The 26,466-nt window shown below is 41.3% G+C and overlaps 1 protein-coding gene across 7 annotated transcripts in view; it reads left to right on the forward strand.

Moving 5' to 3' along the window:
* The window catches only part of MCF2L2 (MCF.2 cell line derived transforming sequence-like 2), a 288,114-nt gene that overhangs the window by 55,610 nt on the left and 206,038 nt on the right, over positions 1–26,466 (forward strand). For all 7 annotated transcript variants that reach the window (XM_042233901.2, XM_027957913.3, XM_060419927.1 and 4 more), the window contains exons 2-3: positions 2,707–2,790; positions 16,767–16,881. In XM_042233901.2, coding sequence (XP_042089835.1) covers positions 2,707–2,790; positions 16,767–16,881 — 199 coding nt within the window. The remainder of the gene's footprint in view (positions 1–2,706; positions 2,791–16,766; positions 16,882–26,466) is intronic.

The following is a 26,466-nucleotide window of genomic DNA, read 5'->3' on the forward strand; positions in this document are numbered from 1 at the left end:
AAGTGTATTGGCTTTACCCTCCTCCCTCCAGAAAAAGTGGTAGAATTCACTGAAAAGCATCTTGGGGTTTCAATAGCACCACCCCTTATAAGACTTTCAGAAAGCAAATATAGGAAAGGCCTTTCCAGAGTGATGGACAGAGCTAGTGTTTATGTAGCACCTACTAGGTACATCTCCATATGCATCATCTGTAACCTACACACCAAAGCTGAGAAGTGAAAACCAAGGTGCCGGGAGCCAGCGTGAGGAATTCCACCCGTGACAAGGTCATGCGGCAGAGTTCTGATGGGCAAGGTCAAGTCAGATCTCAGGTTTTCCCCCTGGCATTTCCTGAGCATGTACCCCCCCCCAAAATAAGAATCCGCCTGCTTTTCCACTCTTCTAACATTCTCTGGAAAAAGTCAATTCAGGGCTTTAGTCTTCTGCATTTGAAAGAGTGTTCCAATCCAAAAACCCCTCTGATGGCTTTCTAGCCTGCCTGCAGGACTTATACAGCTGCACATGTGATTGCTTGAGGCCTCCTGACAGGGGGAGGCACAGGAAGCTTAAAACATCCTAGGAATGTAGGGGCTTCCGAGGAGTCAAAATCATTAGAATAGGACTGATTAAAGGTTTCATTTGTTGAGCCAATACTTGCTGCCAAATTTTCATATCTTTTATTTTTAGATATAGTTGGTATATAGAAAAACAGGTAGTAGATCTGGTATTAGCAACATTAGATCTTTGAGTTAAGTACTTTCTTTGTTATAACCCACTGCACCTTTGTTCTACAGGAATGTAACTTTACTTAGTACTTTGAGGGTGATGCAGAGTAAAGAAAAAACACTTCTAGGGAAAAGGAGTTTTCTGGTTGATAGACAAGCGTCCAGGAAGAGAGCCATAAAAATGTTAACAGGCCTCTTGGCCAGAAGATAATGGAAACCACCTGAGACGTTTTGTATACGGGAGGGTATGCAAAAAGAAAGCCTTGTTTTGTCTCAGTGAGGGTCAGGACTGCTGCCCCTGCATAACTCTGCATATTCCATTATTTCTTTATGTACAACCTGGAGTATATAAGCTAATTTTGAAAGTGGAGTTTTTGGAGTCTTGCACCGATGCTGGGCTTCCCCATGTCGTTCTTTTCTTTTTCCGGCTGAATTCCCATCTGGGGCGTGGAGGCTCACCATGTCTACTTACTTGTCCCGGGTTCTAAGATCCATAAGAGAGAGAGTCCGAGGCGGGGCACTCTCTGATATTCAAATGGACGCCAGTGGCCTAACGTAGATGGTGCAAGTTCCTTGTCTGGAACTTTATTGGCTTTCCACGTATACCAAGTTATTCAGCCTCTTTTCTCCACTTAATTTTCCCACTACACTATTTCTTCCTAATCTAACCTTATATTTCTATATTAATAAATAAATAAGTTTCTCCTCGCCAACGCTGTCCATGCTTCAAATTCCCTGGATCCACCGGGGCTGGACCCCGGCACCAAGGCTTTGGGAGGAGCTTCCCAAATATTACCTTCGGATTGATCAGTATTAGAAAATCACATTACCCTGTCTCCATGCCAAAACACTTGAGATAACCTATTTAGCTTCAACATACAAAGTTATTTGGTTTGTGCCTTAATCTAACCTGATGTTTACTGCTGTAAAACAATAACTAGTTCATTTCTTGAGGTTCCCTTGGAAATAGTTAAATGAGGATAATAATGTCGTAGGCAGAGAAAGCATGAAAATGAACCTTCAATTAAAAGAAATAAATTTATATTAAAAATAAATAAAGTTCAGTATGAAATAAATCTGTAGCTAGGTCATGCTGGAATTAAAGAAATTATACATTATTTTAATGGAATCTGATCAAGCTACTTAGATGGGCTTAAGTGAATGGCTGAGGTCTATTAATGGGTATGACATTATTACATGAAAGCCATTTCAATAAAGGATTAGTGTTGTTAAAAAAAAAAGAAAGCATGAAAATGTCTTCCTCTGCCCAGGCCAGGTTAAGAGGTGCCACTCAGTCTTCACTTCTCACTAGTCCCCTTTTCCCAAATGGGTAAAAGCAGTGTTAGTGATTATAAATCACTCCTTGGGGTTAGAGGACATTTGTAAGTTTGTGCTTGAAAGATCTGAATTTTTGCTTTGGAAACCTGTAACATTTGGTTCAGTGAGGATCATCTTTATTTGTTTGCCAGTTGGAAAAGGCTCCGTGAGGTATTCTGGAAGGGAGGGGAAAAAGGAATGGAGTTGACTAAGGAGAGAGGCAGAAAGGAAGGAAGTGAGGAAAAGAATAAAAATCAAAGAACCTTTGTAAGTCCCAGATTGGTTTCATGACCCAGTTTGAGATGAACTCTGGTTACTTTCATTGTTTGTATTTAAAATGTCCTACAGACCCAAAGGAGTGAGCAGACCCTAAGCACCTGCCTTGGTAATGAAACCATCCTGGCAGGTTTGCTGTGAAGCTACTGAAGCTTAAACTTCAAGGTTTCTTCCTTGCATTGGTCCCTCCCTAAACCTTGGGAGAGGCACTAGAAATTATTCCTGTGCTCATGACAGGCAGATCCATCCCTGCCTGTCAGGAATTGAGTTCTCAAGAGAATAATGTGCCCATAACCATATCTCGATAACCACATCCCAAACTTCTCTAGTGATGGAACTTCCCTTTCTTCCTTTAAATTCTCTTTATAATTTGCAGGAATTTAACCTAATTTGTATTTCATTTGTACAGATGAAATTATGCAGCAGGAAATCAGGCCCTTGGTGGCAGTGGATATAATTGAACAACTTCACAGACAATTTGCCATTCTTTCAGGTAAGGTGCAAATTCATTTGCATTTCTAGATTTCACTGGTTTGGCGGGAGGGAGCCTCACTGGGAGGGTTCAGCCTTTTGAACTTGATTAGAATTATATTAAAGTCTCAATCATCCCCGGGCTTCCCTGGTGGTAAAGTGTCTGTCTGCAAAGCAGGAGACCTGTGTTCGATCCCCAGATGGGGAAGATCCCCTAGAGAAGGAAATGGCAACCCACTCTGGTCCTCTTGCCTGGAAAATTCCATAGGCCGAGGAGCCTGCTAGGCTATACAGTCCATGGGATCGCAAAGAGTCAGATTGCAAAGAGTCACACACCACTGAGCTACTTCACTTCTCAGTCATCCCCAAAGCCTCACCCAGGACTAGAATGAGCTGAGGACTGTCCAGCAGGAGGAGGGTGGGATCTCATAGATGTTACTCCTTTTGCTGTTGGGTGAGATTTGATCTTTCCCAAGGAATACATTTCTTTGAGGTTGTAGAGAATAGAGCTGAAGTTTTTGAGGACAGAAAAAGAAACAAGTATGACATTAGCTGCCACCATGATGTTCTTCCAATATTCTCATTGAATGTTCTACCAAGATCCAACCTTAAGACAATCTTGGTTTTAAGAGTTTATGAATGTTGCTGAGGTAATTTGTTCTCTGAGAGATTTGTCTTTTATTCTTATCTCTAATGGATCTAATTTAAATACATCAATTTTCATTAAGCATTTGATTAGGAATAAAGAAAGACTAACATTAATCAACGGAGAAGGCAATGGCAACCCACTCTGTACTCTTGCCTGGGAAATCCCATGGACGGAGGAGCCTGGTAGGCTACAGTCTATGGGGTCGCAAAGAGTCAGACATGACTGAGTGGCTTCACTTTCACTTTTCACTTTCATGCACTGGAGGAGGAAATGGCAACCCACCCCAGTATTCTTGCCTGGAGAATGGGAGCCTGGTGGGCTGCTGTCTATGGGGTCGCACAGAGTTGGACACAACTGATGTGACTTAGCAGTAGCAACAACATTAATCAAAGGCTAGAAATTTCAAGAGAAGCCACCACAATTAGAAGCCCATTTATTGCAATGAAGAGTAGCCCCTGCTTACCACAAATAGTGAAAGCCTGTATGCAACAACAAAGACCCAAAACAACCAAAAATTTTTTTAAAAAAATTCTTTTTAATGCTAGAAATTTTCTGAGCATAGGTATAACCCTGAAAATTTGCCATTACTAGAATACTATTCTTTTTTATTCTCTTAGCCCAGGGTGACATGACTTTACTGAAACTGGAGGTACAGACCAATCCTGAATTATAGTTAAACCTTTCTTAGAAGCATGGGTTAATGAGATTAGGTGTCCTCAGCACATATTACAGAGAAATAAGGTGGCAAGTCACTCTCCCTTTATATCTGTTCTGAAAAAAAAAAAAAAGCAACAAAGTCATCTTAGCTATATCACAGAAAGAATGTGTAGTTGGCATGAATTTTATTCTATAAAATATGATGCAAAAATCATCACATTTTTTCCCTTTCTCTAAATCTTTTTTACTTTACCCCAAACTCCTCATGGGCTTCCCAAGTGGCTCAGTGGTAAACAATCTACTTGCTAACACAGATCCAGGTTTGATCCCTGGGTTGGGAAGATCCTCTGGAGAAGGAAATGGCAACCCACTCCAGTATTCTTGCCTGGGAAATCCAATGGACAGAAGAGCCTGGCAGGCTACCTTCCATAGGGTTGCAAAGAATCAGACATGGTTTAGTGGCTAAACAACAACAAACTCCTATTCTCTCCTACTGAATCTGAGAGAAATTCAATTTCCAATGTTAGGATATCACTCCGCATTTCACAGTTGGTGTCCTAGGTGGGAGCATCTTACACAACGCAGAACATTCTATGGAATTCTGTGCTCTCCCCACCCACTACATTGGTCATTGTTTAGATAGTCACTGAAAACTCCATAAATATAGGGTTCTCATTTTTAAATGAGGTGATGCAAAGAGCTGATGGTGATGCTGGGGAAGATTGAGAACAGAAGATGAGATGGTTGGATGGCATCACCAACTCAGTGGACAAGAATTTGAGCAAGCTCCAGGCGATGGTAAAGGAGAGAGAAGCCTGGCATGCTGCAGTCCATGGGGTTGCAAAGAGTTGGACATTACTGAGCAACCAAACAACCACATTTTAAAAATTTCTTCCTGTATTGCTAATGCTTAGAACAGAGACTAGAACATATCTGCTGAGGCTGAAATGACCTAAGTCCTCCTGGTCTGTTCTGTGAGGCTGGTGGACTCCCTTCTCCCCACATCCCCAGTCTAGGCACCACTGTCTTGACCCTGGTAGCAGTGCCTGGCCAGCCTCCTGTAGGTGCAGTGTCATAACTTCCTGCAGTGAGCCTAGGATGGTGCACAACAGAAGGCAGCATGGGGACAGGCTCTGGATTTCTGGCAACTTCTGCTATGGCCCCGTGTTACAGAAGGCCCAAGGCCAACATGCATCAAGGTCTGGAATGGACGATGGGGTGGGCAGGATAGATTCCTATAGTCTTACACCAAAACTGTAATGCCTCAACTCAGTTCATAATTCTAGCATATAAAATTACACAATGATTCATCTGGGAAAGGAATCCAGTGGCTGATTGATACACTTAAATATCCAAAGTTATTGCTTTCGAGTAACATTGAGGCATTTTTTTCTGTTTATTTCTTAGAGGCAGTTTAGGGAAAATTGTAAACTGTACCAGACAGCTCTAGATATGGTTAGATTCTGCTACTGACTGGCTGTATCATGTTGGGTAATTTATTTGTCTAAGCTTCACTTTCCTCACTTTGTGTAGTGAATAGGATCATCATAATTTTGAGGATTAAAGCATAATGTAAGAAAAATGCTTAATATTGCAACTGCTAATTAAATGTTTGCTCTTTTTTCCTGATAAATTTTAGTCTCTCAAAAGTGTTTATTTCTATATTACCAAACATGTTTTCAGTATGACTGTTTTTATAAGGGACCAAAACCATACAGTGATAGTGTATATAATACCACAATTAGGTCAGAAGTAGAGATAACTGTCACTCTTTAATGTAGAACATAGAACTGAAAACTCACACTGGCCCAAGAGGATACCTCTGCTTTAGGAGAGGCACTTTGACTGGACAAAGGTAATCCTTTCATTTCTGAGCTTGTCAACTTGTTGCCTCACAGTTGCCCTTCCTTTGAGAGAAAAGCAGGATTAGCTGTGATAGAATTTGCCACACTACAAATCAAGAAAAATATCAGCAGCCATGGGGTTCTCTGAGTCAGCAGGTATTTTTTGGAATTAGCAGGCCTGCTTCTCATCTTTAACTTCCCTACTTACCTGACAGAGGCAGCAAATGTCAGCAACGGGGCTGTTGTGGGTGCCTGGGTAGCTGTGGTTGTAAAATAGGAATCTCCTCAGTTAGGCTTTTTCCATGGCAGCCAAGCCCTGGCCTCTGCTCTGAGTCACAGCACTTTTCCTGATTCAGATAAGCAGAGTGAAGATGTCCCAGCTGTGGACTTATCTACAGATTCCACTGAGATCTAGAGAGAGCCAGTGCCCCCATCAACCAGGGATGCTGTGAAGGAGGGGATGGAGCCTTTTTCTCAGTTAGGCGACAGGTGCCTGGCCTACTGTGCTGTGTGAGTGTGCTCCTCTGGCTCATTGAAGAGTAGGGCTCATTGCATGATGCCTCACCCAGATTTGTGGCCAGATGGTTTGAAGTGTCTGGATGGTGATACCAACAGGGCCATCAGCAGGAATTGGATAGTAGACAGGGCTAGGGTATCTGGTGGCTCTGACCGTGGAAGACAACTTTCATGTACCCCAATGAACTTGGGATATTCTAAGTTCAGGCACTTAGCTAGGAATCAAGAAAATATAAACAGGTTAGTGTGATGAAGACACTAGCCTTTGAACTCAGACAATCTAGGTTCTTATTCCAACACAATTAGTAGGTTGCTCTGAGCAGGGTTTTTCATCTGTAAAGTGGGTTGTTTTAAGGATAGTGCTTAGCATAGTATTTGGCTACAAAAAAATGTAGACTATAGGATATGTTTGTTTTTAAACTTTTGGGTTGACCAGATGGAAAAATCCAAATGAACTTTTTGGCCAACTCAATGCATAATAGGCCTGGAGGTAAGTCTTGACCCTAAGATGGCTGCTACAGCTCCAGACATCAAGTCTGTATCCAAAACAGGAAGAAGGAAAAGAAGCAATGCTGCCTTCTGTTCCTTTTGCCAAGAGAGCAATAACTTTCCTAGAGCTCTTGGTAGCCTTCTGCTTTTGTCTCATTCCAGAACTGTGTCATATAGCCACTTACAATAAGAATTTTAATCCCTTTAAAAATAATAGCAGGAAGCATCTGGTTCAAGAGTAGAAGGATGTGCACTCATCTCCTGGGAGAGCACCAAAATTGCAATTAGCTATTGAACAACCATCAACAGGAGGATGGTGGAACAACAACAACAAAAAAGATGCCCCACATCTAAAGACAAAGAAGCTGAACCAAGATGGTAGGAAGGGTGCAATCATGATAAAATCAAATCCCATACCTGCCAGGTGAGTGACCCACAATCAGGAGAACAATAATACCAGAGAAATTCTCCCACTCTTGTGAAAGTTCTGAGCCTCATGTCAGGCTTCCCAGTCTATAGATCCAGCAAAGGTACAGAGAATCCCCAGGGAATATGACTTTGAAGGCCAGTGGAATTTAATTATAGAACTTCCACAGGACTACGGGGAACAGAGACTCCAGTCTTGGAGGGCACAAACAAAATCTTCACACCAAGACCCAGGGGAAAGGAGCAGTGATCATACAGGAGACTGAACCAAAACTACCTGCTAGTGATGGAGGGTCTCTTGTGGACATGTGGGTCAGCCGTGGCTCTTTGTGGAGATGGGCATTGGCAGCAGCAGTCCTGGACGGGGCCACTTGGCATAAGACCTCTTGGAGATCACCATTAAGCCCATAGACCCCAGGACTGGATCGCCTCAGGCAGAACAACTAATAGAGAGTGAGTACGATCCCAGCCATCAGCAGGTCATTGGATTAAAGTTTTACTGAGCATGGCCCTGCCCACCAGAGTAAGACCCAGTTTTTCTCATCACCAGTCCTTCCCATCAGGAAGCTTAGACAAGCCTCTTAACCTCATCCACCAGAGGCAGACAGAAGAAGCAAGAAGAACCATAGTCCCGCAACATGCGTGAGCACTAAGTTGCTTCAGTCGTGTCCACTTCTGCAACCCTATGGACTATAGACTGCCAGGCTCCTCTGTCCATGAAATTCTCCAGCAAGAATACTGGAGTGGGTTGCCGTGTGCTCCTCCAGGAGATCTTCCTGAGCCAGGGATCAAAACCATGTCTCCTGCATTCAAGGCAGTCTCTTGCATTGCAGGCAGATTATTTACCACTGAGCCATCAGGGAAGCCTCAAGAGCAGCTAGAACCTAAACCACATCATGGAAAATTAACCAAGATGAGAAAGCAGAGGGTTTTGTCCCAGATAAAGGGACAAGATAAGACCCCAGAAAAATAACCATGTGAAGTGGAGATAGGCAACCTTCCAGAAAAAGAATTCAGAATAATGATAGTGAGGATGATCCAGGATCTCAGGAAAACAATGAACAATACACTAGAAGGAATAGGTAGCAGAGTAACTTAGGCAGAAGAACGGATAAGTGACCTGGAGGACAGAATGGTGGAAATCACCACCACAGAACAGAATATAGAAAAAAGAATGAATAAAAGTAAGACAGCCTAAGAGACCTCTGGGACAACATTAAATGCACCAACATTCGCGTGATAGGAGGCCCAGAAGGAGTAGAGAGAGAGAAAGGACCCAAGAAAATATTTGAAGAAATAATAGGATAAACTTCCCTAACATGGGAAAGGAAATAGTCAACCAAGTCCAGGAAACACAGAGAGTCCCATGCAGGATAAACCCAAGGAGGAACACACCAAGACATATTGTATCAAAATGATGAAAATTAAAGACAAAGATAAAATATTAAAAGCAACAAGGGAAAAATGACAACATACAAGGAAACTCCCATAAAGTTATCAGCTGATTTCGCAACAGAAACTCTACAAGCCAGAAGGGAATGGTGTCATACATTTAAAGTGATGAAAGGGAAGAATCTACAACCAAGAATACTCTACCTAGCAAGACTTTCATTCAGATTTGAGGGAAAAATCAAAAACTTTCTAGACAATCAAAGTTAAGAGAATTCAGTACCACCAAACCAGCTTTACAACAAATGCTAAAGGAACTTCTCTAGGGAGGAAACACAAGAGAAGGAAAAGACATACACAAAATAAACTGCAAACAATTAAGAAAATGACAATAGGATTATACGTGTGTGCATTCATGTGAGTTGCTTCAGTTGTGTCCAACTCTTTGTGACCCTTTGAACTGAACCCTGCCAGGCTCCTCTGTCCATGGGGTTCTCCGGGCAAGAATACTGGAATGGGTTGCTGTGTCCTCCTCCAGGGGATCTCCCCAAACCAGAGCTCGAACTCGGGTCTGTTATGTCTACCTGCATTGGCAAGCAGGTTCTTTACCACTAGTGCCTCCTGGTAAGCCCAGCAGGATCATGTGTGTGCTTAGTTGCTCAGTCATGTCTGACTCTTTGTGACCCCATGGACTGTGGTCCACCATGCTTCACTATCAGTGGGATTCTCCAGGCAAGAATCCTGGAAGGGATTGCCATGCCCTCCTCCAGGGTATCTTCCCATCCCAGGGATAGAACCCAGGTTTCCTGCATTGCAGGTGAATTCTTTACCATCTGAGCCACCAGGGAAGCCCAGCAGAATCATATTCATCTATAATTACCTTAACTGTAAATGGATTAAATGCACCAACCAAAAGACATAGACTGGCTGGGAAGATGAGAACATGTGTATGTATGCATTTCCACTTACACATCACTCTAATTAACCCCTGAAATTGTATGTATTTGTTTTATATTATTAGGTTAATCATGTTTCCATTATGGCCTGCGATTGTAATTATCTTTTATTTTTTGTCTGGTTATTGATTGTGAAAACTGATAAACATCTTTTGCTATTATGAAAAAAAATAATAGCAGGAGGAAACACTATTTGAAGGGCTTACACACTTAAATAATGTGTTTCTTAGGTTAGGCCAATGTGAGTTAGAACAGATCCCCAGTGCCCTGATTCATGATTTATTTATTTATCAGTTTTTGGGGGGAGAAGGGAAGAGAAAGGGAAAATAGTTACTGAAAGGCAAATAGCAGTAACCATTTCACTGTCTCTCCCACTGTTGCTCTTCACCATCTTCCTATGGGATTTCTCAAAGTTCCAAATTCTCCTCTAAACCCAGACCCTGAAAGGAATGGTCTTATGTAGGCCAAGTATCGCTAGTATTTTCTGCAATAAAATTAGTCCTCTTTATGTACCAAAATTATACCAGAGGACTAAAGTTTATTTTATTAAGTCACCATCATACTTAGTTCCTAGGAGTCTGGTTTTATTTACCTTCCTTAAATGGGCTTCTTTGCTGCAGTCTTTCTTCCTTCTGCATTTCCATGCTCCCTCACAAGGTGGCACTGACTGCCTTGTAGTGGATGGAGGCCTAGTTTTGTTTCCTTGGTGATTCTGCCTCTAAGACTAACAGACTAAAGGTTAATAGCATGTGGTGTCCCCAGTTAACCCCCTGACTTTCTGGTGTTTGTTCTCAGTGTTAACCATGATATAAGAAAACTCTACCCATCTTTCTCTAGTTAGGCATGAATACCTTTAATTTAATGCTGTAAAGAGCAATATTGCATAGGAACCTGGAATGTCAGGTCCATGAGTCAAGGCAAATTGGAAGTGGTCAAACAAGAGATGGCAAGAGTTAACGTTGACATTCTAGGAATCAGTGAACTAAAATGGACTGGAATGGGTGAATTTAACTCAGATGACCATTATATCTACTACTGCGGGCAGGAATCCCTCAGAAGAAATGGAGTAGCCATCATGGTCAGCAAAAGAGTCCGAAATGCAGTACTTGGATACAATCTCAAAAACGACAGAATGATCTCCATTTGTTCGTTTCCAAGGCAACCATTCAATATCATGGTAATCCAAGTCTATGCCCCAACCAGTAACGCTGAAGAAGCTGAAGTTGAATGGTTCTATGAAGACCTACAAGACCTTTTAGAACTAACACCCAAAAAGATGTCCTTTTCATTACAGGGGACTGGAATGCAAAAGTAGGAAGTCAAGAAACACCTGGAGTAACAGGCAAATTTAGCCTTGGAATGCAGAATGAAGCAGGGCAAAGACTAATAGAGTTTTGCCAAGAAAATGCACTGGTCATAGCAAACACCCTCTTCCAACAACACAAGAGAAGACTCTACACATGGACATCATCAGATGGTCAACACCAAAATCAGATTGATTATATTCTATGCAGCCAAAGATGGAGAAGCTCTATACAGTCAACAAAAACAAGACCAGGAGCTGACGGTGGCTCAGATCATGAACTCCTTATTACCAAATTCAGACTTAAATTGAAGAAAGTAGGGGAAACCGCTAGACCATTCAGGTATGACCTAAATCAAATCCCTTATGATTATACAGTGGAAGTGAGAAATAGATTTAAGGGACTAGATCTGATAGATAGAGTGCCTGATGAACTATGGAATGAGGTTCATGACATTGTACAGGAGACAGGGATCAAGACCATCCCCATGGGAAAGAAATGCAAAAAAGCAAAATGGCTGTCTGGGGAGGCCTTACAAATAGCTGTGAAAAGAAGAGAAGCAAAAAGCAAAGGAGAAAAGGAAAGATATAAGCATCTGAATGCAGAGTTCCAAAGAATAGCAAGAAGAGATAAGAAAGCCTTCTTCAGCAATCAATGCAAAGAAATAGAGGAAAACAACAGAATGGGAAAGCCTAGAGATCTCTTCAAGAAAATTAGAGATACCAAGGGAACATTTCATGCAAAGATGGGCTCAATAAAGGACAAAAATGGTATGGACCTAATAGAAGCAGAAGATATTCAAGAAGAGGTGGCAAGAATACACGGAAGAACTGTACAAAAAAGATCTTCACGACCCAGATAATCACAATGGTGTGATCACTCATCTAGAGCCAGACATCCTGGAATGTGAAGTCAAGTGGGCCTTAGAAAGCATCACTACGAACAAAGCTAGTGGAGGTGATGGAATTCCAGTTGAGCTATTTCAAATCCTGAAAGATGATGCTGTGAAAGTGATGCACTCAATATGCCAGCAAATTTGGAAAACTCAGCAGTGGCCACAGGACTGGAAGAGGTCAGTTTTCCTTCCAATCCCAAAGAAAGGCAATGCCAAAGAATGCTCAAACTACCTCACAACTGCACTCATCTCACACGCTAGTAAAGTAATGCTCAAAATTCTCCAAGCCAGGCTTCAGCAATACGTGAATTGTGAACTTCCTGATATTCAAGCTGGTTTTCGAATAGGCAGAGGAACCAGAGATCAAATTGCCAGCATCCACTGGATCATGGAAAAAGCAAGAGAGTTCCAGAAAAACATCTATTTCTGCTTTATTTACTATGCCAACACCTTTGACTGTGTGGATCACAATAAACTGTGGAAAATTCTGAAAGAGATGGGAATAGCAGACCACCTGACCTGCCTCTTGAGAAATCTGTATGCAGGTCAGGAAGCAACAGTTAGAACTGGACATGGAACAACAGATTGGTTCCAAATAGGAAAAGGAGTACATCAAGGCTGTATATTGTCACCCTGCTTATTTAACTTCTATGCAGAGTACATCATGAGAAACGCTGGACTGGAAGAAACACAAGCTGGAATCAAGATTGCTGGGAGAAATATCAATAACCTCAGATATGCAGATGACACCACCCTTATGGCAGAAAGTGAAGAGGAACTAAAAAGCCTCTTGATGAAAGTGAAAGAGGAGAGTGAAAAAGTTGGCTTAAAGCTCAACATTCAGAAAACGAAGATCATGGCATCCGGTCCCATCACTTCATGGGAAATAGATGGGGAAACAGTGGAAACAGTGTCAGACTTTATTTTGGGGGGCTCCAGAATCACTGCAGATGGTGACTGCAGCCATGAAATTAAAAGACACTTACTCCTTGGAAGAAAAGTTATGCCCAACCTAGATAGTATATTCAAAAGCAGAGATATGACTTTGCCGACTAAGCTCTGTCTAGTCAAGGCTATGGTTTTCCAGTGGTCATGTATGGATGTGAGAGTTGGACTGTGAAGAAGGCTGAGCACTGAATTGATGCTTTTGAACTGTGGTGTTGGAGAAGACTCTTGAGAGTCCCTTGGACTGCAAGGGGATCCAACCAGTCCATTCTGAAGGAGATCAACCCTGGGATTTCTTTGGAAGGAATGATGCTGAAGCTGAAACTCCAGTACTTTGGCCACCTCATGTGAAGAGTTGACTCTGGAAAAGACTCTGATGCTGGGAGGGATTGGGGGCAGGAGGAGAAGGGGACGACAGAGGATGAGATGGCTGGATGGCATCACTGACTCGATGGACATTAGTCTGAGTGAACTCTGGGAGTTGGTAATGGACAGGGAGGCCTGGCGTGCTGCAATACATGGGGTCGCAAAGAGTCGAACATGACTGAGCGACTGAACTGAACTGAACCTTTAATTTTAGTTAATGAAAAGATTAAATCACGAAAAGGTATATCCTTATGAATATTTTACAGTGTTTTGGTTCCTTGAAATGTTTTAGCCATTTTCTTGGCAGATATTGTTTATACAATTAGTATAGTGTTATAATGCATTCTAAATTTAGCCTTACTCAACATGTAACTTCTCTTAATTCACATTTCTCGCAAACCCCTCTGATTGTGAAACTAGAAAGAAGAATATATTTTAGTTGAAAGCTAATAGCATCCTCATCTAGATTGTTTTCAGTCAATGTAGCAAGGTAGCTCAGTCTCCTTGTCAAACACCTAATCTTCAGGTTGTTTTTTTTTTTTTTAAGTGTATAGGATTAATCAAGAGGCATTTCCTGGAGATGACTGGTCATTGAGACAAATATCACAGAGTGATTGGTCTCTGGGAGCACAAGACTCATGTTAACAAAACGTACAAGAGACTTGTGTAGAAAAACCACAATGCTGACTTATTCTTTCCATGATAGAAACACTCACGTTTGCTAGGTAGCACTTTCTCTCCCATGAAACAAACATGCATGGGATATCATAGTATAATTGGAAGAATCCAGGTGTGGATTGAGAGCAGCAGAGTGGGTTGGATGGTCTTAATGGCACTGCCATTAGATAGGCTGGCAACATGACCTGGATTCTCCACAGAGCAGGCCAGGAGTCTCTCTCCTTAGGAGAGGTGCCTGCCTTTGCTTCTTTCAGTCTCCTTTTCCTGTAATTTCTTCATTGATTCCACACCCTCAGTAATCATACAGTCCTCGTTAAACCACACCATGTACTGATGACTCTTGCGTTAGATATACAAAATATGTGCAGTCATTTGTAATTGGCTTCACTTGTGAGCTCCATTTCACTGGAAGTAGCCTCCCTCCATGGGCACAGCATGGAAGGTGCTCCCAGCATTTCGGCTCATGTCCCTCTGCCTGGGGTACAAGTGCTCCAAGTTCCTTAGTCCTTAGTGCCTTCGCATCTTAGTCAATTTTTCACAGTCCTTTTTGGCCAAAAGCAATACCTGACAGGTTATACAACTTAAGTCTATATGTCCTGACAACTTAGTAGCTATTTGAAAAAAATAGATACACATAGTTGAAAGAAAAAGTCAGATTTAACTTTCATTTTTAGAGAACCACAGTGATCTCAAACCTTGGAATCAGTCTGGATATCACCACTTAAATTTCCTATTTCACACTGATTTTCATATTACACTTGCGTTTAACACCATCAGCCACCAAACCCTCAGTTCTCCAAAGATGTAATGCCATTCGAAAAAATACTGCACAATTTAATGTTGAAATTCCAAACTACTGCAAGCTAGCAGGAAGCGTGGCATCTGACAGATGCCAACTAATGCTGTTTTCCCCCTAAATCTAAAATACTCATGGCACTTTTGTGAGTTCACTGTGTATCCCTGTTTGGGAACCATGGGGCTGGAACATAGTCTTGTGGGTACATCTAGCTGCAAAGAGATTGGGAAATATAATCTATCTAGTCTAGTGGCATCTGCTTTAATGAATAAAATATTTAAATACTTATTTTATGCTTTTGTTCTCACAGGGATGTCTTATATCTGTTTATGAGTTATCCAAGGGCAGCTACCTTGCAAGAATGTGCTTAACAATGGGTGCTTAGTCACTCAGTCCTGTCTGACTCTTTGTGACCTCATGGACTATAGCCTACCAGGCTCCTCTGTCCATGGGGATTCTCCAGGCAAGAACACTGGAGTGGGTTGCCATTCCCTTCTTCAGTGGATCTTCCCAACCCAGGCATTGAACCCTGGTCTCCTGAATTGCTGGCAGATTTTTTTACCATCTGAGCCACCAGGGAAGCCTTGTCTTGCAAGAATATAACCATAATAAAGGTTACCATTTATGGAGCACTTATATATAATAAATAGTCTGCTAAAGTGCTTTTCATATATGTTCTCACTTAATCCTTACAATACCTTTTGAGGAAGGTATAGGTAATATTCCTATTACATAGATACATATTTGCATATAAAAGGAAAGAAAGAAAGTAAAGTCGCTCAGTCGTGTCTGACTCTTTGCGACCCCATGGACACCAGGCTCCTCCGTCCATGGGATTTTCTAGGCAAGAGTACTGGAGTGGGTTGTCATTTCCTTCTCCAGGGAACTTCCTGACCCAGGGATCGAACCCAGGTCTCCCACATTGTAGACAGATGCTTTACCAGATACATATTTTGCATGTAAAAGGAAACTTCTGTTTAATTAACTATCTTGCATAAAATCAAATAGAAATTAAGAGGTAAAGAAGAACTTGAATAAAGTTGTCTGATTTTAGAGCCAACTCTTTCTCTTTTTCTCTTTTTTGATCACACTGCACAACATGTAGGATCTTAGTTCCCTGAATAGGGATTAAACCTGTGCCCCCTGCAGTAGAAGCATGGAATCCTAACCACTGGACTGCCAGGGAAGTCCCTAGAGCCAGCTCTCTTAACCTCCATACAATTTTACATTTGATATTTGCTGAAGGAAAGTTATGGCCAAAGTAGACAGCATATTAAAAAGGTCAACAAAGGTCTGTCCAGTCAAGGCTATGGTTTTTCCAGTAGTCATGTATGGATGTGAGAGTTGGACTATAAAGAAAGCTGAGCAGGGAAGAACTGATGCTTTTGAACTGTGGTGTTGGAGAAGACTCTTGAGAGTCCCTTAGACTGCAAGGAGATCCAACCAGTCCATCCTAAAGAAGATCAGTCCTGGATGTTTATTGGAAGGACTGGTGTTGAAGCTGAAACTCCAATACTTTGGCCACATGATGCAAATACCTGACTCATTTGAAAAGACCCTGATGATGGGAAAGATTGAAGGTGGGAGGAGAAGGGGACAACAGAGGATGAGATGGTTGGATGGCATCATTGACTCAATGGACATGAGTTTGGGTAAATTCTGGGAGTTGGTGATGGACAGGGAGGTCTGGCGTGCTGTGGTTCATGGAGTTGCAAAGAGTTGGACACAACTGAGAGATTGAACTGAACTGAACTACATAAATGAAGAGCAATATTATGTATTTGTGTTGGCATTATTTACTATTCCACCTATATGAAAATAAATCAGTGTTGTCTTTTATATAGTAACTATCTTCAAAGGATTAAAAAAATTGAATTCTCACAACACTCCTGAACAAGCTTGAAGAAGAGAGGCTTGTTTGAAATAATTCAGTGTCAACTTTCCCACTTCCTGCTCTAAAATAATACAGACAAAAAAGGGGGAGACCGATGCACATCTCAAGTTGATATTAGCCTGAGTCCTTTACTTGCAGAGGTAAACATTTTGAAAACATTTTGTTAACATCTTGACTACCCATTTTTGTTGCAGGAGGCCGAGGGAAAGATGGTGCCCCCATCATCACTTTTCCAGAGTTTGTGGGGTTCAAGCACATCCCAGATGAAGACTTCCTGAATGTCATGACCTACCTAACTAGTGTCCCCAGGTGAGCTGAACACAATACTCTGCTGCCTTCCTTGTCACTGGGTTTATCCTGAATTTCCCACATGGTAGTACTGGGCTGGGATGGGATCTTCCATGAGCCCAGCTCACACTGCTGTGTTATGGCCAATTTCGCTTATCCATCAGTCAAAACAAGGGATGTGGAAAGAGACTAGAAAACAAAGTTACATGAACATCAGTTTTATTATGGTGTGTACTCATGAAGTGCTTAATAAACATTGTTAAGTGAATGAAAAATTGATTGACTAACTAACGCTGAGTTTGTTCCTTCAGGTTCATTGCTGTAGATTAAGGTGATCCTGGTTTCCTGGGGCCTGTTGTCTAAGACACCTGGCTGCTGCTCAGGAGGCTCAAGCCAAGTTAGGAGTCACTTCATTTATTTCTCCTAAATAAGGAATTTAAGGGTAGATTTTATAACTATCATTGTCAGATGGAGAAGTCACAGAGCAAGGAAACTAAAAGTCCAGAAATTAAAACTGTGCCTATAGCTGAGATTGAAACAGAGATATTTTGGGGCATCTGCTACTTCTACACTCTTGGGCCTAGGTCTCACATATTTATACCACTAAGTCAATAAATAGCCAGGTCTCCTAGGGATGGGATGTGGGACAGAGTTCATATTGGTGACAAATATTTCACAGACAGAGGTGGAGCTGACTGTGGAGTCCAAACTCCCTGGGGAGCAGACTTAGCCCATAAAGGCCTTACCCTCCATGGGTCTGTGTTGCTTATGATACTGTCTGTTACTTAAATGCTTTGTGGTTAGGAGTTTACACAACAGCCAGGGGTGTGCTGTTTTGCTTGCTTTCCATCTGCCTCATATGATTTAGAGGTAAACTCTGTGATTAAAAGTCCACCTGGGGCCTGATCCCACCTGCAGAGATTAGGAAGTTAATTAGTTTGCTTTAACCAAACCCACTCTAAGATTTTTTTTTTTTACCCTTTTTTCTTCCTCAGAGAAAGCTATGGATTTATTTTTAGTGCATTTCTTCAAAGGTCAGTGCTTAAATTATATTTTACCTTATTCTTTATCTCTGATCCAAGAGTATTGTAGACATTATATAGACAGGAGAGGATTTGGACTTTGTTGGTTTGAGAGAAGGATGCTGTACATCTCTGGGCTTTGCTTACATGGTTCTCTCTGCAGGACCACCTCTGCCATCCTTCTGGGCCTGGCTGACTCTTGCAAAATCATCAGCCCTCAGTCTGATCTCACTTTTTCATGGAAACTTGCCTTGACCCAAATTCTGCTCTTACAGACTCTTTATTTCCACAGACTCTGTATTTCCACAGTACCCCTTGTATAATGCTATGGTATATGAAAATTATTTCTGCTTCTCCTATTAGACTGTGAACTACTCAAGAATAGGGGCCAATGCTTCTTTTCTTTTTTTCCCTTCTAGTTCAGCACATGGTAGTTTCTCAAGAAGTAATGTTGGTGAAATTTCCAGTTCTGATCCGGTTCATTTCAATCAAAGGGTGTTTGTTATATGGTGAGAAGCAGGACACTGAGAGAGAGAGGGGAACCCAACTTCTCACTCCTGCCTTTTCCTCCCGGAGTTTTAGGGAGTTGAACTTGGTCTCCCTCTTTGGCTCAATTGCCTTCCAGAACATTGACCTATCAGTTTAGCAACTTCTGTGAGGAGCAGCATGCAAGAGGGTGAGCAGGCAGGTGGGTAACAGATAGAAGTGCCTCTTCCCTATTATCATTATATTGCTTTAAACTTACAATCTAATTGTACCTACTCAGTGGATGGAGTCATATGCTAAATTAAATGGGGGCATTTTCATATTATATTTGCAGCCTTTCCTGAGCCACCACAGTGAGGACGAGACATTGAGTGCCACATGGCCCAATGTGGAGGGAAAGCATTAAGGGGTAGAAACCCCATCGCACAAGCAAAAAAAAAAAGAAAGAAAGAAAGAAAAATCAAGAGGCTACTGTTTAGGCCTAATTTACCTTTTCTGCTCTGTGCTCGTGCATAATTTCTTGTAAAATTGGTAGCATTTTCCTTTCCTAGAATGCAGTTTGTCTCTTGAGAAAGAGTAGCTGACCAGTTATTCCTCTTTCCTTCTTCCTGGCATTTGTTCATACTAGCTCACTGCCCCACCCCTTGTTCCTTTCAACATAAAACAGAGACAATGAGTAAGAAGGCTTGAAAGGAGAATTTGACGTGAACTTTGTTTCCTAGTTGCCATTTCAGGTTCCAAAGAATGAAACCACTCTTGTTCCTTTTTATGATTCCTATTTATCACAGTTTGCATCTTCCTAAATGTTACAGTGGTTCCCAGACACCAGAACTTTTCCCAGGTTGCACAATGGTTTATAGGCAGGTGGCATGACACACAACAAGGAATGTATGCACAACTGATGCACTAGGAGAGGAGAAAGACAGGATGCTCAGGGCGGGGAAAGGAGAGCTCTGTGCCTTAAATTAATGAGGATCTCTCATTGTGGTCGGGTTGGGTGAGTGCTGAAAGGCTTCCCACAGCTCGTTTTTTATCAGATCTTTGCTGAGTGCCATCAGTGCGTAGAGAGGTATGTTAGGTGCCATAAAGGACCACAAGACCATACAACAATATCTTGAATCTCACATGACTCTGTTGTTATGATATTCTGTGAAATATGTGAAGAAAATGCTATAAGAGCTCAGAAGAGAGAAGAAGCACTTTAGACAGGAAAAAACAAGGAAAGCTTCAGGAGTGAAGTGGTCTTGACGGATGGATGAGATTTCCACATATAGATCAGAGAGGGACATTTCAGAGAGAGAGAACAGGATGGTGTTTAAGAACTTTGGACACAGCTCAAACCTGGATTCAAATCCAGATTCTATGGTTGCTAGCTGTGTCATCTGGAGCAAGTGACTTGGCTTCTATTTCCAACCTCCCCACCCCCGCCCCCCGCTACTGGATTTGAAGTTTTAAATAGAGCTTGTTTAGGGAATTACAGACTATTGAGGTTGTCCATAACAGGGTGAGGATCCTTTTCAGATAGTAGTGAGAAATGGGATCTGGATAGACAGTTGGGGACAAACTGGGCAAGGTGTTTTCCACCAAGTTAAGAAGTTTAGGCACAGTGAGCAAGACCAGACCATTGGACATTCTGAGGAAGAAAAAATGGCAACCAGATGAAAGTGGTGGTGGTATGCAGGATGGGCCAGAAGGAGGGGAGGAAGGGAGGGAGGGAGACCAGTTAGGGGATTCTGCCCTGTTGTTGTTCATGTCTGACTCTGACTCTTTGTGACCCCATGGAGTGCAGCACGCTGGGCTTCTCTGTCCTTCACTATCTCCTGGAATTTGCTCAAACTCATGGTTATTGAGTTGGTAATGCCATCCAACCATCTCATCCTCTGTCACCCCCTTTTCCTCCTGGCTTCAATCTTTCCCAGCATTAGGGGCTTTTCTAATGAGTTGGCTATTTGCATCAGGTGGCCGAAGCAACAGACACTGGAGACTCGTGGAGGGGGGAAGGAACAGTGAGGAACCAGCCGTGATCCTTAGCTTTAGGAATTCTATTCACAGTCAGATCTTTATGCTTTTACATGTCTGCTGCTGCTGGTAAGTCACTTCAGTCGTGTCCGACTCTGTGCGATCTCATAGATGGCAGCCCACCAGGCTCCTCTGTCCCTGGGATTCTCCAGGCAAGAACACTGGAGTGGGTTGCCATTTTGAGGTCTCATTTTAAACATGCCTTCAGTGGCTACAGAGTGGTTTGGAAAGGCATTAGTAAAATATTCTGAGGCACAGAAATGGTCAACTTTTTAAAAATTCCAATTGCTTTTCTAAAAATCGTATTTGTATAACTAAGCATACATTTTTATTACCCTATTCCTCTATTTGGTTTCTATGTTTTACTCACAGTTATGTGTTCATTACTTGAGAGGGCTTGGAGAAGTTACTTTTATTTTATTTTATTTTATTTTGAGAAGTTAATTTTATTATAAAGAAACAAGATTCATATTTCATAACTGTGAATTTTATGATTATTTACTATTTCTAAAGGTCTTTTTCTATAATGAATCTGTTGAGAAGCCTATTTAAGTGAAAAATTCTTCCATATCCATTTTCCTCCCATAGAGTCTGATGAATAGTTCTTGAGAAGACTCATATCCTCTTTTATGATATGATATTCTATGATTCTCTCATAGAATGCTGTCTGACATTTCTACTTTGGGAGGAGGGGAGGAGGACAGCATTATTATTTGGCCTGTGAATTCTAAACAGACTTGCTCCTTTGTACCGAAAGACTGAATGGGATTGTAACAATCTGCCAGCTTTAAAAACCAGCCTTATCAGAGAAGTGAGTTTGATCTGAGCTTCTTACTATTATGAAGGCAATGGAAAAAGCCCCTGATTTTAAGTAGTTTTAAATACTATAAATAGGAAAAGTGCTGCTTTGATTGAGCAGCTAAGGCAAGATGTGTTGTTTCCTGGTCTGGCTGTGGAATTGCTCCCCTAAATCAGGAAAATGGAATCATTCATTTGATTTCTAGGATAGAAGTTCAGAGTGGGGAGTCTTATTGGGCTGTTGTCCTGTATAAGATGGATGAATTTGCTTCAGAACCCTCTGGAAGGATACCTTGAGGGACCAGACCTTAGGCACACAAGTGAGGCTCAAAATTAGAGCATATCCCGTAGACTTATAAATAAATGTTTGATGTTGGCAAGTAAGTCTTATATGCTAGGAGTATTTGAATGGATTATATTAGAGGATAGGAAAAAAAATTTAATATGCCATATTCCTGTTCTTCTCTATGTAAGAACCAGGGAGTCTGACATTTCTCCCTAGTAGAATGACTTAGTGTGTATAAGACATTTGTTATTTTGCTTAGGTGATTGTTTTAGAATACTGTGCTATATTCTGCCTTTTTGTCATCCTGAGAGGTAGGGGCTCAATTTCTTTTTTCTGATAATTCAGGTTTATTTAGACATTCAAAACACAGCCTCTTGCTTGTATTCATAGGTTCTAATGGAGAAGGAAATGGCAACCCACTCCAGTACTCTTGCCTAGAAAATTCCATGGATGGAGGAGCCTGGTGGGCTACAGTCTATGGGGTTGCAAAGAGTCGGACACAACTGAGCGACTTCACTTCAATGATTGTAAATATCTGGAGTCTTTTCTTACTCAGTGGTATTATCAATTATAAAAAAGATAATTGCTCTAGCTCTGTGAAAAATTGTCTTGGTATTTTGATAGTGATTGTATTGAATCTGTAGATTGCCTTGGGTAGTTTGGTCACTGTCATGATACTAATTCTTTTAATCCATTAACTTGGTATATCTTTCCATTTGTTTGTATTGTCTTCAACTTCTTTCATCAGGGTCTTATAATTTTCCCAGTACAGACCCTTTAACTCCTTTATAAAAAATTTATTTATTTATTTATTTTAATTGGAGGCTAATTACTTTACAGTATTATAGTGGTTTTGCCATACGATGACATGAATCAGCCATGGATGTATATATGTTCCCCATCCTGAACCCCCCTCCCACCTCCCTCCCCATCCCATCCCTCAGGGTCATCCCAGTGACCCTGAGCACCTTGTCTCATGCATCGAACCTGTACTGGCAATCTGTTTCACATATGATAATATGCATGTTTCAATGCTATTCTCTCAAATCATCCCACCCTCACCTTCTCCCACAGAGTCCAAAAGACTGTTCTTTACATCTGTGTCTCTTTTGCTGTCTTGCATATAGGGTTATCATTACCATCTTTCTAAATTCCATATATATCTGCTAGTATACTGTATTGGTTTTTTTCTTTCTGTCTTACTTCACTCTGTATAACAGGCTCCAGTTTCATCCACCTCAGAACTGATTTAAGTGCATTCTTTTTAATGGCTAAATAATATTCCATTGTGTATATGTACGACAACTTTCTTATCCATTCATCTGCTGATGGACATCCAGGTTGCTTCCATGTCCTGGCTGTTGTAAACAGTGCTGCGATGAACACTGGGGTACATGTGTCTCTTTCAATTCTGGTTTCCTTGGTGTGTATGCCCAGCAGTGGGATTGCTGGATCGTATGGCAGTTCTAGTTCCAGTTTTTAAAGGAATCTCCACACTGTTCTCCATAGCGGCTGTGCTACTGCTGCTAAGTCGCTTCAGTTGTGTCTGACTCTGTGCGACCCCATAGACGGCAGCCCACCAGGCTCCCCCGTCCCTGGGATTCTCCAGGCAAGAATACTGAGTGGGTTGCCATTTCCTTCTCCAATGCATGAAAGTGAAAAGTGAAAGTGAAGTCTCTCAGTCATGTCTGACCCTTAGCGACCCCATGGACTGCAGCCTACCAGGCTCCTCTGTCCATGGGATTTTCCAGGCAAGAGTACTGGAGTGGGGTGCCATTGCCTTCTCCGATAGTGGCTGTACTAGTTTGCTTTCCCACAAACAGTGTGAGAGGGTTCCCTTTTCTCTGCACCCTCTCCAGCATTTATTGTTTGTAGACTCTTTGATAGCCCCTATTCTGACTGGCATGAGATGGTACCTCATGGTGGTTTTGATTTGCATTTCTCTGATAATGAGTGATGTTGAGCATTTTTTCATGTGTTTGTTAGCCATCTATATGTCTTCTTTGGAGAAATGTCTGTTTAGTTCTTTGGCCCATTTTTTGATTGGGTCGCTTATTTTTCTAGAATTGAGCTGCTTGTATATTTTTGAGATTAATTCTTTGTCAGTTGCTTCGTTTGCTATTATTTTCTCTCATTCTGAAGGCTGTCTTTTCACCTTGCTTATAGTTTCCTTTGTTGTACAAAAGCTTTTAAGTTTAATTAGGTCCCATTTATTTTTGCTTTTATTTCCAATATTCTGGGAGGTAGGTCATAGAGGATCCTGCTGTGATTTATGGCAGAGAGTGTTTTGGCTATGTTTTCTTCTAGGAGTTTTATAGTTTCTGGTCTTACGTTTAGATCTCTAATTCATTTTGAGTTTATTTTTGTGTATGGTCCCTTTAACTCCTTAGTTAGATTTATTCCTAGATATTTTATTTTTTGATGCAATTATAAATGAGATTGTTTCCTAATTTCTATTTCTGGTAGTTTGTGTTAATGTACAGGAATGCAACAGATTTCTGAATATTCATTTTGTATCCTGCAACTTTACTGAATTCATTGATGAGGCCCGTTAGTTTTCTGGTGGCATCTTTAGGATTTTCTATGTATAGTATCATGTCATCTGCAAACAGAGTTTTACTTCTTCCTTTCCAATTTGGATTCTTTTAAATTTCCCTGCTGTCTTACTGCTGTGGCTAGGACTTCCAATATTATGTTGAATAAAAGTGGCAAGAGTGAGTTCTTGTCTTGTTCCTGATCTTAGAAGGAAATGCATTAGACTTTACATGGTTGAGTATGGTGTTAGCTCTGGGCTTTATTTAATTTTTTTTTAAATTGAAGTAGAGTTATAGGGCTATGCTGGTGACTTAGACCATAAAGAATCTGCCTGCAATGCAGGAGAACAGGTTCAGTCCCTAGACTGGGAAGATCCCCTGGAGAAGGTAATGGCTACCCACTCTACCATTTTTGTCTGGAGAATTATATGTACAGAGGAGCCTGATGGGCTCCATGTCGAAATAAGTAGGATACAACTGAGCAACTAACACTTTACTTTGCTTCTCTTGATTTACAACGTTGTGTTACTTTCAGGTGTACAACAAAGTGATTATGTGTGTGTGTGTGTGTGTGTGTGTGTGTATCTTTTCTTTTTCAGATTCTTTTCCCTTATAGGTTATTACAAAATATTGATTATAGTTCCATGTGCTATCCAGTAGGCATCTATTGGTTATCTATTTTATATATGGTAGTGTATCTATGTGAGATGAGTGCAATTGTGCGGTAGTTCGAGCATTCTTTGGCCTTGCCTTTCTTTGGAATTGGAATGAAAAGTGACCTTTTCCAGTCCTGTGACCACTGCTGAGTTTTCCAAATTTGCTGGTATATTGAGTGCAGCACTTTCACAGCATCATCTTTCAGGATTTGAAATAGCTCAACTGGAATTCCATCACCTCCACTAGCTTTGTTCATAGTGATGCTTTCTAAGGCCCACTTGACTTCACATTCCAAGATGTCTGGCTCTAGATTAGTGATCACATCATCATGACTATCTGGGTCGTGAAGATCTTTTTTGTACAGTTCTTCTGTGTATTCTTCCCACCGCTTCTTAATATCTTCTGCTTCTGTTAGGTCCATACCATTTCTGTCCTTTATCGAGCCCATCTTTGCATGAAATGTTCCCTTGGTATCTCTAATTTTCTTGAAGAGATCTCTAGTCTTTCCCATTCTGTTGTTTTCCTCTATTTCTTTGCATTGATTGCTGAAGAAGGCTTTCTTATCTCTTCTTGCTATTCTTTGGAACTCTGCATTCAGATGCTTATATCTTTCTTTTTCTCCTTTGCTTTTTGCTTCTCTTCTTTTCACAGCTATTTGTAAGGCCTCCCCAGACAGCCATTTTGCTTTTTTGCATTTCTTTTCCATGGGGATGGTCTTTTTTTTTTTTTTTTTTTTTCATGGGGATGGTCTTGATCCCTGTCTCCTGTACAATGTCATGAACCTCATTCCATAGTTCATCAGGCACTCTATCTATCAGATCTAGGCCCTTAAATCTATTTCTCACTTCCACTGTATAATCATAAGGGATTTGATTTAGGTCATACCTGAATGGTCTAGCAGTTTTCCCTACTTTCTTCAATTTGAGTCTGAATTTGGCAATAAGGAGTTCATGATCTGAGCCACAGTCAGCTCCTGGTCTTGTTTTTGTTGACTGTATAGAGCTTCTCCATCTTTGGCTGCAAAGAATATAATCAATCTGATTTTGGTGTTGACCATCTGGTGATGTCCATGTGTAGAGTCTTCTCTTGTGTTGTTGGAAGAGGGTGTTTGCTATGACCAGTGCATTTTCTTGGCAAAACTCTATTAGTCTTTGCCCTGCTTCATTCCACATTCCAAGGCCAAATTAGCCTGTTACTCCAGGTGTTTCTTGGCTTCCTACTTTTGCATTCCAGTCCCCTATAATGAAAAGGACATCTTTTTTGGGTGTTAGTTCTAAAAGGTCTTGTAGGTCTTCATAAAACCGTTCAGCGTCTTCAGCGGTACTGGTTGGGGCATAGACTTGGATAACTGTGATATTGAATGGTTTGCCTTGGAGACGAACAGAGATCATTCTGTCGTTTTTGAGATTGCATCCAAGTACTGCATTTCGGACTCTTTTGTTGACCATGATGGCTACTCCATTTCTTCTGAGGGATTCCTGCCCGCAGTAGTAGATATAATGGTCATCTGAGTTAAATTCACCCATTCCAGTCCATTTTAGTTTGCTGATTCCTAGAATGTCGACGTTCACCCTTGCCATCTCTTGTATGACCACTTCCAATTTGCCTTGACTCATGGACCTGACATTCCAGGTTCCTATGCAATATTGCTCTTTACAGCACTGGATTTTGCTTCTATCACCTGTCATATCCACAACTGGATATTGTTTTTGCTTTGGCTCCATCCCTTCATTCTTTCTGGAGTTATTTCTCCACTGATCTCCAGTAGCATATTGGGCACCTAATGACCTGGGGAGTTCCTCTT

This window comes from Ovis aries, chromosome 1, assembly GCF_016772045.2.
Source record: "Ovis aries strain OAR_USU_Benz2616 breed Rambouillet chromosome 1, ARS-UI_Ramb_v3.0, whole genome shotgun sequence".
NCBI lineage: Eukaryota > Metazoa > Chordata > Mammalia > Artiodactyla > Bovidae > Ovis > Ovis aries.